Genomic DNA, 15,168 nt, shown 5'->3' with positions numbered 1-15,168 from the left:
AGTTGTTTCCCTGTCCAATTTCACAAATATTTTGCATCTTCAAAGTGGTAGGCATGTTGTGTAAATGAAATGATACAACCCCCCCAAAATCCATTTTAATTCCAGGTTGTAAGGAAACAAAATAGGAAAAATGTCAAGGGGGGTGAATACTTTCACAAGTCACTGTACTTCAAAATGTCCATCACTGATTGGTAATGGTCAAAACCTATTCCCTGCACTTGGAATGGACATTCCCGGAATATGGTCATGGAGCCAACAGAATACGGCAGCTTTTTGCTCCATCTTCAACAATGCAAAGTAGACTATAGGTTTTGGGCTAAATGTGATTATGTATTTACAATTGTACATCTGATATTTTCCTGCATGCTGACATTTTCATTCAGCAGCATCTTAGAGATGGGCTCCCGAGTGGCACAGGGTCTAAGGCACTGCATCCCAGTGCAAGAGGCATCACTACAGGCCCTGGTTTGAATACAGGCTGTTTCACAGCCGGCCGTGATTGGGAGTCCCATAGGGCGGCGCACAATTGTCCCAGCGGCACCCGGGTTTGGCCGTCATTGTAAATAAGAATTTGTTCTTGCCTAGTTAAAGGTTACACATCCTAGTATTATCCACGAGTGCTTTTGAAGTGACACTTGACCGCGAGTTAGTGTTGTCCTTTAAGTGGCTTACTGTGGAGCTTCCCAAACTTTTTCCACTCATGAAATAGATGTGGCAGTCTATGGCCACAAGCACTGTCCCCTCTTGTTGGCCAATGTCTAATGCATGACTCAAACATTACAGCAAAATCAACAGGCTAAAAACATTAGCTGACATAGGTTAGTGGATCTGGACATTTGACAAGTTCTAAATAACTCACGTTCTACAATGACAAGAGAAACTGCTGATGCATTACCTCATTTTGAAATCGACCACCTTGTATTGCATCGATGGGTAGAAACACTTAACTAAAGTTCTCAAATATACAGAATATTAGCGTTCTATTAGTTCCCCTTTCTCTACAGATAGACCAATGTGGTCCAAGCTTGAATTAGGATACATCCCTACTTTCTGAGATCTTTGATGGTTGCTTGTAGTTAACATGCAGGCTAAGTCTACACGTCAAGCTAACGAGAGACTGTCTCATGGCTAAATTAAGGTCTGCACTAAGCAGCATGCTGTGGGTTCAAGCCTGATGTCTTGCCACATTCCTGATGCCTTTTGTTTTGATCTGTAAATAAATGTCAAGTGCCATTTGTAAATGTGGTGAGTTGTAGACTAGCAAAAAGTTGAACTGTTAGACAAACACTTGAGTTAAATGGCAGAGTAACACCCTATTTTACAGTACACCAACTTGTACATTAGACCATAGGAACAATGGTATGCTTCACTCAAATACCTTTATACTATTTTTATATCATATGATTCACTGATGTGTAACAGTGCTTTAGTAAAAATCTAAATGCTTTAAAGACCAAGTCTTCAAATCATACTTGTAACTACATTATCCTCTTATGCATGTCTTCTATACAGTTGCTGAACCAGCCTTTTAAAGGAAAGGATAACATTCTAACACAGTTAACATGAACATTAAAACATGACAAAGTACCAAAAAACCCTACATGGAATTAAGATTTTATTTAAAGCTGTTCAGAAAGGCTTAGAGAGAGAAGAGCGTGACAAATGTACTATTGCTATATAAAAGTACATTGTTTTGAGGAGTGGTGTAGTGGTATAAAAATAGGTGGGTAAACTGATCGCCGGTCAAGGTGAAAAAAGCAACACTCCACACATTTGCAATGCATTTGCGTTTACCCTCCACTACACCACTGGTTTTGAGGAATAAAAAGAAAGTCTATACAGAAGCAGTATTCATCTGAAATACGAAAATGCCAACTTGACACTTAAAAAAAAATCTGCATACAATTTTTCACAGTACATAAAATGTAATAATCCATGTATGACTTAAAATATAGTACAGTTTGAAAAGTAAAAAAGTTTAATTGACCATTTTAGAACCTGCGACGCTTGTTGGCAAAGTCAGCAGGGCCTTGGCCAGGGCCTCTTGCGAAGCCAGGTTGGCCTCCTACGGGCATGGTGTCGTTTCCTGCCCCCTGCTGGAGAAAACAGAAAATACATAACATGAGTGACAACCACAAATGAAAGCAAGTCTGTTGCAGCGGTATATTTCCAGGACACCAGAGGTGAAATGATCAAATACATTCTTGTTTATGTTCTCTTTGGCACAATAAATTAGTTCATCTTGGTATGTAAATATATGGTTTGTTATTCTAAGTGGTCTCTTATATTACCATTAAAGGGGGGTTCTCAGCAGGCATGATGGCAGCTCCAGGGTTGGGCCCGCTGGGCTTTCCTTCAACACCACCCATTGCGTTTCTGTTCATTACTTGACCTACACCAAACCAAGACAGACAGCACATCTGCAAACCAATGCAATATCTACTAGATAACATGGAGCCCTTGATAACTCAGTGAAGATCTGACTGCTAATGGAAAACTTACCTTGCATGTGCATCCGCATCTCCTGCTCCCACAAAAAAAAAAAGATAACACATTAAAGGTATTTCTTAAATCAGATACATTAAACAATATACAGCTTTCAGAATGACCAACCAAAATTGTTTTTTTTAGAGAATTACTTGTCCTTTTTCCAATCGCTGACTACCAGTAACCACAAACAAAACAATTGTAAAGATGCTTAGAAACATTTTAGGTAACTTTCATTTCTGTGCATTTAAGCAGTGTCAAGAAGCAAAGACTCACATTTCCAGGGAAGTTCCCCTTGAAGCCTTCCTGCTGCCTCCTCATCCTCTCCTCAGTGTGCATCCTCATCTCCTCCTCCCTCCTGCGATGCTCCTCTTCCTGACGCAATTCCATCTGCTTCCTCTTCTGCATCTCCTGGTTATGGAGCTCCTCCATTCTCCTCAGCTCCTCCTGACGCCTCAGAAGGTCTATAATGAGATTAACACCCCATTTGTTAGTAACCCAGTCAAAAGACCTAAAACATATGAATCAATTGCTAACAGGACTACATTCAAGCGGTGTGGTATGCGATTGACCTCTAGGCTAAATCTGGTGGTAGGACACTTTTCCCATAAGACACCACGTTGTGTTCATCGGTATCCTAAACTTTGTATTGATATGAGTCTTTAGAGTGGACCGAGACCATACATGCATACCTTGTCGCATCAGGACAACCTGGTGCTCATGTCTGGCTGCCTCCATCTCCTGTTCCAGCTTCTCCTGAGCCTCCTTTATGTTCCTGTCAACCTGCTCATACTGCTGCTTCTCCATCTCCAAAAGGGCCTTCCAGCGCATGGCATACTCATACTCAAATGTCCCTGGCTGAGCAAACCTTGGTGGATGCTCCCGCTCCCTGGCGGAGAGATTTTACATAAGAGAAACAGCTCAGTACGCAACATTTTCAAGTTATGGATTGTACCTCTTTTCAGCAGCAAAGTGTGAGATTGTTGTACGCACAGTTCTGACCAATGCATTCTGAGAAAGTATTACCCACTTGTGAAAAACTTGGTTTTTGTTTACAATCCTTTCCGGCAGTCCCTCATCTTCATCAAACTGCTCCATTGGTTCGACTGTTACTGGCCTGGGGAATCTGAAAGCAGAAAACAAATCAGCATGACGACTTCTGCCATTTTGAAAACCTCACAACAAATGCATTTGTAACATCAACATGTTTTAATACATTTCCAGCATAATACTTACGCAGTCAATAGAAAGGCTCCATCTGCGCACCTATCCAGAGCCTTCCTTGCTGCAGGCTTGGCTGTGTATTCCACAATCCCCTTTCCTGTGGGTCTCCCTCTATCATCCACTATAACTATGGCCCTTTCAATCTGGCCAAAGAAGGAGAAAGCCTCTTCCAGGAGCTCATTGGAAATGAACTGTGGCAAATTCTTTACAGCTAGAGCAGCACCATGTGTCGCAAACCGCACTCGCAACTGTCTGCCTCTGAATGAGGTTTCATCAAGTTCGGCTTTAGCAATCTCAGCCACTGTTTTTGTCTCCTGTTGGTAGAAAATTATTAAATTAGAACATTTCCAAATTTATCACATAAATAGAAAGGTTGGCTATTGAGCAACAAAAACCAACACTTAGGGCAAAACAGACAGGGTTGGCTTAAGGCATCAGCATGCATTAGTTCGGCTGGCGCCCAACCGAACTCAGCTTGCATACTGCCTTAAAAGACCTTGGCTTGAAAACTAGAAAAAAAAGCTACAATAGCACCGTTTGTCTATTTTGACATGACATAGCCAGCATACACTTCCTCAAACGTCAGATATTTCATTTTTATTTAACTAGGCAAGTCAGTTAAGAACTAATTCTTATTTACAATGACGGCCTGCCCCGGACAAACCCTCCCTTGGCCCAGCGTCGTCTGGGTTAATTGTACAGCCCGGGATCGAACCAGGGTCTGTAGTGACACTTCTAGCACAGATTCAGTGCCTTAGACAGCTGCATCTAAGATGAGATTTTAGTCACGCAATTTCACATCTGTTTGCAGTATTTCTCAATGAAAAAATTAACATGAAAATGAGTTGTCTCTGGTTGAATGACAAAGACTATTGAAGCATCTCTACCACTGACCAATCAACAACAAAGGGGTGTAGACTTTGGCTTGCCTCCAGAAAAAAAAGTGCGCGCCAGAACAGCTGAAAAACCCCCCACCGAAGTATAAAAGGCCACAAAATGTTGTCATAAAATATGCTGTCATAAAAACTCTTCCTAACTGTTTCGGCTGGGAAGCATGCGGACGCCTTTAGACTATTGACAACATGTAAACTATTTTGTCTCCAAATGTTCATTGAAAACAAAAACATTTGCACAATGTGCGCTTGTCTCACATAGATCATTAGAGTTGTTAGTTAGCAAATTTTAGCCATATTAGCATGGACATGACAGTCAGAACATGCCATGGTATCAATAAGATGTGCTGAAACGAAGCCAAGATTCCCCATTGTTGCTAGTTATCTGACCGTTCAGATTCATAACGTACACCTTCCAGCCACCTCGTTGCGCAAATCATGTGTGAGGTCAGCCAGCCAGTCTGTTTTCCATATAATTTAGGAGTGAGGAATATAACTTCCATCACTTGAATATACTGCTGCGACAGAGTGGAAATTCCACCTGACCGGGGTGCGAACTCACGACCCTTCTCAACGTAACAACTCACACGAGGCACTGTCAATACCACTGACCTGGAAACGCCAAGGCAATTCTAAAGCCGGGGCGACAGCATTTATACATCTCAGTAAGGCAGTAGATACACTTGGTCATCCACTACACTAGCAACTTACCAGTCTAATGAATCCAAACCCCCTGTCCTTGTTGATGAAAATCTCAGCTGCCTTGCCATACTTGGAAAACAACTTCTCCACCTCCGCCTCCGTAACACCAGTTGGTAAATTTCCCACAAAGAGACGGCTACGCTGAGTGTAAGTCTTCTCTCCAGGTTTCCTGAAGTTCTGTAGATCTATGGTTATCCCAGCATCTACAGAGAAGCAAAATATTATAATCATCTAATACACGGTTTAATTTCCTTACAATACAGGGCTCAGGAGGCAATGAATCCCATCTTACTTGGGCTCTCCTGCTCATCTGCATGCTGTCCATTGCTGTTATCTCCAGGTTTTTTCTGACTTTCCATCTGGTGTCTAGATGGGCCATGATTCTGCTGTTCACCACGGGGGCCCCAGTTTCCTTGCATCTAATAAAAAAGGACAGTCATTAACACAGTCACTACATTAATTATAGAGAACATAATCGGGTTAACTAGTTATGAAATAAAATAAAGATTCCAAAGCTAGATTAACGATATAACGTTAGCTAGCTAATGTAAGTGTTCAGTTAGTTATATAACGTTAACTGATCATTTCACCGTCTAAAATATTTTTGGTTAACGTTTAACAAGCAAATAGTATCTGGTAAAGAGTGGCGTTTTGAGAGAACGTTACTATCGGCTAAGTAATGAAATGCGACATCGCTGGCTAGTTAGTTAAGTTGTCAAGATAGAGTAAAGCGACTACCTAACGCGTTAACGCTAACTAGCCGAATTTGAAAGCCACCTAATTAGCTAGCTAACTAGTTCAAGGCGTGCATTGGCAGCTAGCAAACGAACATCGATGTTGAAACAATCAGTTAACGAACTAAAACGTAGTAGCACACGTTCGATAACTACCGATAGCTAGCGGCTAGCTACCTTATACATTTGGGAAGCGGGCTAGCAACAACTCCAGCTAGCTAAGCTAATCACCCTCACTCCTAGCTAACAATAGCTAGCTAGCACACTCGTTTTTTTCTAGTAAATTAATCCAACATATTGCTAACTAATATAAGATACTTCTCAGATGAAAGCACAATTTTTATACATCCAACCATTACTTCATACCTTTACCAAAATGAATGTTTGGGTCAATACGATTCCAACGCACGGTAGCAGGGAAAATCGCTCTATACAAAGAACAGAGAATGGATTCACAAACAACCTTGATAACGCATGAGAAAGTAGATTTGCTGACAGAGAGGAGGCGGATATCGTGAAGAGATGCAGTGATTGGAACAATTGCCGTCAATTATATAGAGAACAAGATATCTAACAATCTGATTGGTGCATATTGTATTTGAACGTTCTTTGATTTTTGTCTGGAAATTACGTTTATAGTTTGTACGACGCTAAAGGGTAAGATAAATAGTAACTGTGTCTTTTGTAGGCACAAATAACTCCGCCATGGTTTGTTGGAAAAAGCCTGAGAGAAATGAATGGGGTTTTGTGATAAACACCCATAATAAGGAATGTGGTAAACACAGGCTTAGCAGACTTTATACGTTTTGTCCTATGAGATAATCTTCATCAGCTAAAGAAACTTTTTTTGTGAATTTTGACAAATTGACGTTAAAAAAAGCACATAAAGGCCTCATAATTCCAGTGGCGACCTGTCATTCAGGGAAGGTTTTGAGGCCTACCTTTTAAAATATATATATTTTTGATAGCCTGTCTGGTGGAATTATTGTAATTAAAAGGAGAGACTTTTAGATTTCTTCAAAATAATCAAACATTATTTCATTACTGCACTAATGGAGCTGGTCGGTGATCACTGAGAACTCAATGAGCTGGTATGAGCCACAACATTTTATAGCGAAGTCCATCCTCCTTCTGTCTACATGACAAACAACAGATGTATGGAATGGGTTAAGATTTGTATGAAAGATACTTATAATTCACAGCAGACAGTATCTGCTGTAAAAACAGTTATCATTGTGTAGAGACCAAGGTATGCCCTGGAGTCATCTCTCCCTGGTACCTTATAGAACAGAAACATTAACTCATGCTCTGGAATGCAGTATCACCCAAAGACATCGTAAATCTTCCAGAGTCCCATCCTCAGTAGAACACACACAGATGAGTGTTCTAACAACCCCTTATTCAAAACAACCATTTGATGCAATTACAACATTATAACATCTTGCAATTTTGCTCTTACACCTGTTTTGCATGTTATTTTGGCATTAAGACATGCCACATATCAGTTTGCCAACAATGTTTTAAAAAAAAAAGAATAATAATAATTGAGTTAATAAAACCACATACAAACTTGATCTGCTATTCAGGGTGTGGTCCCAAGTCTGGGTTTAAGGTCTCTTTTCCAAGCTTAAAAGGATAAATATTCAACATTGGCCATGCTGTCAATCCAGCATGACATCTGCCACAGTCAAAACAAGTGGTAACTCGGGAACTGGGAAATCTGACTTCAGTGAGTTCAAGACAACTGGAAATTCTGAAGAAAAAAAAACGAGCTCTGGCTGGGATAATACGTTTTGAACGGTCATCCAAGTCAGGAATTCTGGCCTCTTTCAAGAGCTCCAACCTGAAGATCACTGACATCATCATGATTCAATCTTGTTTTTTTCCAAGTTTCCAGTTGTCTTGAAAGCACCATAAATCCAGAGAATGCCAGACTTTGATGACAAACTTTGACAAAATTTGCCCACGAAGGACCGCCGCACCACCTCCCTGTTCAAGTGAGCACATCACAACAAGGCAAGCCTAAAAATGTCTTTATGCTGCTGCATAAATGATGTAATTTACATGGGAGATATGTATACTGTAACAAGTAATATTAAGTGTATGTTGTGTAGTAAGCTGTTGTCCCTCACCCTAAAAATTTGGTAAATTTTCCCCTCTTAATTTCGCCTACTGTTCTCACTTGGCGGTGCACATGTAGCCTATAGCCTGTTTAGAGAAATGTCACCATCAAATATTGTACGAGCTTTCATTGTCTGCTTATATACCCCCTTTATTTTTCATATGGTTCTGACGTGGTGTACTGGGAGAATATGGTAATAACGGCCCATGTTCAATTCTGTCGCTGGACATTTCAAAAGTGCTGAACAAATAGTTACATTGACTACGTCCGTCCTAGCTCACTCATTGTCTTAACCAAAATAACAGATGGCCTCTTATCCACTCGTTGTCTCCTTATGCCATAGTTTGTACAGCTCAATTGTCAGTAGAAACCACTTTTGTTTAAGCAAGTCAGCAATATCAGCTATATTTTTTTTAAAGGCAGTAAATTAGGCTGAAGGAACTGTTTCGCTGCCAAACAAGGCTTTGCTGATAGCCAGGGCCCAGTTTCAGAAAGCGGGTTTAGTGACAGAGTTAGTTGACCCAGAGTTGAAGGAAACTCTGGGTTTTCGGTTTGACAAAGCCAGTTCAACTCTGAGTCAGTTACTATGGCAACATACTCCGTGAAGCTAACCTGCTCGCTGGCAGGTTTTCTTCAACTAACCCAGAGTTTCTCCTCCTCTTTAGCTAAAGCCTGCAGACTGAAGGAGGTGTCAGACATGGCGTGTCCTTTTCTTGAAGAGCCAGTTGATATTGAAGCACAAATACTCCACAGAAATCTCCTTGGGGAGAGGGTAATCAGACCCCGCTTGGATGTTTAATCATTCCCTGATGATTATCTGTTGGAGGGTTTCTGTTTTTCTGCACAATCGATCAAATCAAATCAAAGTTTATTTGTCACGTGCGCCGAATACAACAGGTGTAGACTTTACAGTGAAATGCTTACTTACAGGCTCTAACCAATAGTGCAAAAACATGTATTGGGTGAACAATAGGTAAGTAAAGAAATAAAACAACAGTAAAAAGACATACAGTATGTCATATACATATACAGTAGTGAGGCTACATACAGACACCGGTTAGTCAGGCTGATTGAGGTAGTATGTACATATAGATATGGTTAAAGTGAATATGCATATATGATGAACAGAGTAGCAGTAGCGTAAAAGAGGGTGGGACACAATGCAGATAGTTCATTCATCTTCACAATATTTTCAGCCCTTATATCATTTATATGACACATTGTGGACATGCTCTCAGTTTGGGAAACAAATGATTTGTGTTGCACTTTGTTTTTTTTTGCGAATATATGATAACGTTTACTGTACACGTTTGTGGTGTTCCCAAGTCACAGACCCATAAGACTCATCAAATAAAAATTCCACAGAATTGCAGGTATCTGTCTCAGCATTAATTTATTTATTTAGCATGAAGCTTTGAGACTTGAAGCACTAATCACTTAATTTGATACATTTTAGGGTTTCCAGGTGTGATTAGTTGCATAGATGGCACTCATATTCCTATCACAGCTCCTTCAGTAACTGAAGGAGATTATGTGAATAGGAAGTATTTCCACAGCATTAATGTGCAGATAGGCCTAAATAGTAGCCTTTAGCATTCCAAATGAAAGATACTTTACAATACAGTTACTGTAGCTAATTACTGTTCTGCACTGTGAAGATGATATGTGATGCAGCCCACATCATCAGCATGGTGGAAGCAAAGTGGCCTGGGTTTGTACATGACTCGCACATTTTTCGACTCACACATTTGCGCTGTTCTGTGAAGGGAGTCGTACAACTTACGAAATCTTCAGTTTCTTGGCAATTTCTCACATGAAATAGCCTTTATTTCAAGGAACAAGAATAGACTGACGAGTTTCAGAAGAAAGTTCTTTGTTTCTAGCCATTTTGAGCCTGTAATCGAACCCACAAATGCTGATGCTCCAGATACTCAACTAGTCTAAAGAAGGCCAGTTGTATTGCTTCTTTAATCAGGACAAGTTTTCAGCTGTGCTAACGTAATTGCAAAAGGGTTTTCTAATGATCAATTAGCCTTTAAAATGATAAACTTGGATTAGCTAACACAACATGCCATTGGAACACAGGAGTGATGATTGATGATAATGGGCCTCTGTACACCTACGTAGATATTCCAATCTGCCATTTCCAGCTACAATAGTCATTTACAACATTAACAATGTCTATACTATTTCTGATCAATTTGGACAATTTTTTTGCTTATCTTTCAAAAACAAGGACATTTCTAAGTGAACCTAAACTTAACGGTAGTGTATACTCATATTCTGCATACGCATTCATTAATATTTCTAACTCCACTAGGGAGAAGTAGGAGGTTCGAGACCTTTTTTCTCCTGTTGCCATGATGAATCATGTTATCTGCTTTCCATTGATGAGGGCTTTTAATCTCCTCATGCACATGCTTTACTCTGGGTTAACTTAACTCACGAGTTGATTTAACTAATTGTTGTCACCTGTTCTGAAACCAAAAACGCAGAGTTTAAGAGCTCAGAATTAGTCAACCCAGAGTTCAGGTTTAAACTCAAGTTTGTTAAACCTGCTTTCTGAAACAGGGCCCAGGTGTAGCAGTGGTAAGGTGTTGGGACTGTTGTTGAGACAGCTTAAAGTAGGCCCTACCAGTTTGTGGGCACTGTTTGTTACCGTTATAGTGCAATGAATGTATTGTTTAATGATGTGTAGTGGCTTTGCTGGCATGCATTAAAACAAAAAAATGTTTTATTGTTTGCCCCACCAAGATTTTCATGCTAAAAATCGCTGCATAATTCATAAAGGATTTGTATGTTAACTCAAATCAAATGTACTTATAAAGCCCTTTTTACATAACTGCTATTATATCACAGAACAAAATGTATAACATCGCCAATGTAATGAAACAGCAGGGAGCAGGTCTCGAACCCTCGACCTTTGAGCCCGAGGTCCGGCGCGCTATCGACTGTGCCGCAAAAGCATGCTCAGTCAGTTATCCTCAGACCTTATTTTTTTAGCTTTTATTCCAAAACCCTATACTTTCTTCCCTTAGAGATGGCTGAACAAACCAGAGGTAACTAATTTCTGGGTTTTAGGACTACAAGCTGGTGAGCTCATATTCTTTTTGCAGCGCACAATACACACTTCATAAGATGTGAAAGACGCATGAGAATAACAATTAGACAGAAGCTCCAAGAAAGGGAGTTAGGTATCTCTTTTTTTTTTTAAGTCGAATTAAAGTTAAACATTGCATTTACAGTATCAAAAAATACCACAAACACACATTTGCAAATAAAACAGTCAAACTCATGCACTTATTTCTGTACCCCAGTGTAGGCTGGTGGGAGGAGCTATAGGAGGATGGGATCATTGTTATGGCTGGAATTAAATAAATGGAATCAAATGTCGTTTCCATATGTTTGATCTGTTTGTTAATGTTCCATTTAAATTCCTTCCAGCCATTACAATAAGCCCGTCCTATAGCTCCACCCACCAGCCTCCCTACTGTACCCGTATAATGAATACAAGCAGGGTGCACGGTTATTTTGGCTTAACCCTCTTGGCACCCTCCTTGTAGTCCTCCTTGGTCAGTCGGTACCCCCAGTGCTGTAATGTCTGTCTGACCACAGGAGAGATTGTTGGGTTGTCAAAGCCACAGCCTGACCGGACTACTTTGGTTATCAGATTATTTCTCCACCGGCCTTTTACCCCAGCACACTTTGCCCATCGCCCGATCTGACGCTCATCATCCTTAGTACGCCGACCATGGTAAAACCTGTAGGGAATTTACATTTCAGAGTAAGATTCTGAGGAAGAAGACACTAATGTAAGAGACTAGAAAGGAGCCTTGTTATACCCAATCTGAATGTACTGTATATATTCTGCAAATACCTGCAGTACCACTGAAACCACCCATAGGGATCCTGGGTTACAATCCATCCACTGCTTTCCCACATTTCTAGACTGCCTCCACACTTCACTTTGTATGTGTTTACACTGTCTCTGTATGTTGATGAGACCACCTGTATGGGGAAACACATAATGCATTATTTATTATAAGCAGTGTGAGCCTGGCTTTGTAATGTCTTATTAGTAGGGATGCATCGGTGGACATATATCGGTGGACATATCAGAATCGGATGATATTAGCTAAAAATGCCAACATCGGTATCGGCCCAATGTCTAGTTTAATGCAGATGTTGAAAACCGATGTCAAAGCTGATGTGCATGCCTATATAACGTGGCGTAATGATGCCACGTAAAATTTTGCGCTACATGTGCAACACAGCATTCCTAACCTAGCCCACAATGTCTGCTGTGTGGATCGAGCAGTCAACAAGTCGAGCAGTCATTTGAAAGAGTAAGAAAATTTCAGCGAGACAACTCAAAGGTGAAATCCATTAACGCCAAGATAATGGAATTCATTGCCCTTGACAATCAACCGTTCTCTGTCGTGGGTGATGTTGGATTTTTCGCGACTGGTCGAGCACCGGGACACACTACCAAATGCACTATTTTTCAGATTTTGACCTACCGGAGTTACACAGTAATACACTAATGTTTTCTGGGTGTCACTGAGTAGACTGATACCCCATGTCATTCATCCACAATCCATAGGGAAGGCTGTACAGTGAAATAAGTATGCCCTCAATGCAATTTTAAAGTATAATACATCCAGTGTGATTTCAAACTATTTTTGATTTTATATAACATTCCAACCTCGTTTAGCATGATCTATTCAATTATGGCATAATTCTACTATTTGTATTCATTTGCATTACTGTCAATGACATTGTGGCTAATCCTTATTGTGGCTAGCATCACATAGATGGGTCCGACCACCATTAATCAAATAAGAACTCTCTTAAAAATTAGGGTTATTTTAGATGATGACAGCTAGCTATATAGTTAGCTAGTTAACTATAGCTACTGAAACAGATTGTTGTTTTGCTATGTTTTTGGGGAAGAACATTGCTTGCATACATGAGCTACCTATCTTTTTTGTTAATCGTTGTGACATATGAAATACGAGTGATAGTGTAATCAATGTGTAATAACTACGTCAAAAATGTATGAACACGTTAAATTATGTGACGTGCAGTCATATTCAGGTCCTGATTAGTCAAAGTGTTATTTGACCTGTATCTTTTTGACACACAAAGACCCAAACGGCATTCCATAGAAATCCTGGTTCAGAATGAAACGACTGAATAAATAGACAACGAAACAGCACAGCAAGTAAGTGAAAGAAATAGGTTTCGATTATGTTTTACTGGTAAATGCCAACAAAATAACTTTTTGGTCAGTTTGCAAACCCTTATTTAACTAGGCAAGTCAGTTAAGAATTCTTATTTACAATGATGGCCTACCCCGGACGACGCTGGGCCAATTGTGCGCCGCCCTATGGGACTCCCAATCATGGCTGGATGTGATACAGCCTGGATTCAAACCAGGGACTGTAGTGAAGCCTCCTGCACTGAGATACAGTGCCTTAGAGCGCTGCGTCCATGTGTGTGTGTTAACTATTTAACTGTACTAGAATGCTTAAAAAGGCAGCTAAAACGTTAAATATCAGATATCGGTATCTGGGTTTTTTTTGGGGCAAGGAAAATATCGGTGCATATATTTCAGCAAATTTCCAAATGACTCAAAATGTCTAACTTCGTCAGGATCATTATGAGATCATAACAACATTGGTGGGCATGCTTATGGCAAGTCTTATAATGCTTTATTTTTGCATTATACCAATCAGCTTGAATTGTTTGGTCTTGTTTGGGTGTCTCTGTTACAATGAATGTGTTCATAGGTGTTTTATCATTTATCGTTTGGTTTCGTATAATCACCTGTGTGGGAATGTTCAAACCTTTCAGCCAATCCTCAGGGAGCTCTTTCCATTCATCTTTGCAATTGTGTTCTATGATGAAAGAAACAAAAAAAAGTGTGATTAGTAAATTGGTTAACCTACATTAGTAATTACATCATAACATCCAAAGTAATGATTATAGATGTGTGTGGGATAGGCTACTCACTTGTGACACTTGAGTATATTGGTCTGAAGTAGGTACCACCAAAGCTGCCAGCTTGAAGTACTTCTTTTGGTGACATGTTAGGTTGGAACTGTGGGAAGTCTAAGAAAAAATACTTGTCACCGAGCCTTCTGTGAAATGAATGTCCGTGTGTTAAAACAGAGTTGCATATGTAGGCATACCTTTAAAAACAAGTTGTCCTTTGTCATTCTTTGAAACCTCTAGGCATCCATCCCGGATCATCTTCTGGCTTGCATGTGTAGAACTTAGAGAAACTTTTGAGCTACCCAAGAATGTGTGTTTTTTCTTGCTTGAGTCCTCTATTTTAGTATTTTCTGTGGGAAAGTAAAATTATTTTTAGGTGGCTAACGTATATATATATTTCCTACCATTGGCCGTGTTCAAGAGGATCAAATCCGCAATATATCGTGGTTAAATTGTGACTGACTGACTAATAATGAGTCGTTATTTATGATGAAAAGTGATTTGTTGATAGTCGTTTTGATGCTCTGGAGCACGGCCATTTTCTATGCAGCCACGTTGTACCTACTCAAAACCGTGACTTACTCTTGTTCAGAGCTTTATTTGCGCTAGTCTTGCCACTATCCTTCGATTTCAGCTTTTTGCAGTCTGGAAGACTTGTCTCAGATGAGGAAGCTTTTCTTTTTGAAGAAGTTGTCCCGCTGCTTTTCTCCATGTTTCGTCTCGTTATGTTCCTTCCTGTAGGCCCTAGACAACGTTCAAATGAAATACATCGAAAACGATCAAGCATCGGAGTTGCACAAGCCTAGCTACAATGGTTTTGTTGTGAAGAAGGTGGGACTCAACTGTATCCACAGTATGAATGAATGGGGAAAAATCGTGTTAAGTAACTGCGCATCTCACTGTTTATGTAATTCTACGGGTGCGCCTGCTTTACAAGCCAGCGCACCCCGACCAAGGCTCCGTAGTCAGATGACGCGTTCCATTCAATGACATATTAACCCTGGATTGC

General features: G+C 40.2%; 2 protein-coding genes across 3 annotated transcripts; both read right to left on the bottom strand.

Moving 5' to 3' along the window:
* Nucleotides 1-1,602: 1,602 nt before the first annotated feature.
* Nucleotides 1,603-6,534, bottom strand: LOC115105757 (non-POU domain-containing octamer-binding protein-like). 2 transcript variants are annotated; one of them, XM_029628102.2, is made up of 10 exons: nucleotides 6,413-6,534; nucleotides 5,599-5,725; nucleotides 5,316-5,509; nucleotides 3,724-4,025; nucleotides 3,518-3,613; nucleotides 3,180-3,376; nucleotides 2,764-2,951; nucleotides 2,503-2,524; nucleotides 2,292-2,392; nucleotides 1,603-2,096 (listed from the first exon to the last, which is right to left on the bottom strand). In XM_029628102.2, exons 2-10 carry the CDS (start codon nucleotides 5,723-5,725, stop codon nucleotides 1,992-1,994), a joined length of 1,332 nt encoding a protein of 443 aa, XP_029483962.1. In that variant the 5' UTR covers nucleotides 6,413-6,534; the 3' UTR covers nucleotides 1,603-1,991. The 2 variants fall into 2 exon arrangements, with proteins under 2 accessions (XP_029483962.1, XP_029483961.1); XM_029628101.2 differs by having other exon boundaries at nucleotides 6,407-6,531.
* Nucleotides 6,535-9,013: 2,479 nt separating this feature from the next.
* On the bottom strand, nucleotides 9,014-15,118 carry zgc:113208 (uncharacterized protein LOC550591 homolog). Its single transcript, XM_065007412.1, has 6 exons — nucleotides 14,742-15,118; nucleotides 14,357-14,509; nucleotides 14,178-14,276; nucleotides 13,992-14,062; nucleotides 12,040-12,170; nucleotides 9,014-11,923 (listed from the first exon to the last, which is right to left on the bottom strand). The coding sequence occupies exons 1-6, from the start codon at nucleotides 14,944-14,946 to the stop codon at nucleotides 11,689-11,691; spliced, it is 894 nt and encodes a 297-aa protein (XP_064863484.1). The 5' UTR covers nucleotides 14,947-15,118; the 3' UTR covers nucleotides 9,014-11,688.
* Between the last annotated feature and the right edge of the window lie 50 nt (nucleotides 15,119-15,168).

Source organism: Oncorhynchus nerka, linkage group LG22 (genome assembly GCF_034236695.1).
Source record: "Oncorhynchus nerka isolate Pitt River linkage group LG22, Oner_Uvic_2.0, whole genome shotgun sequence".
In the NCBI taxonomy this organism is placed as follows: Eukaryota; Metazoa; Chordata; class Actinopteri; order Salmoniformes; family Salmonidae; genus Oncorhynchus; species Oncorhynchus nerka.
This window is presented reverse-complemented; position numbering and strand designations above follow the sequence as displayed.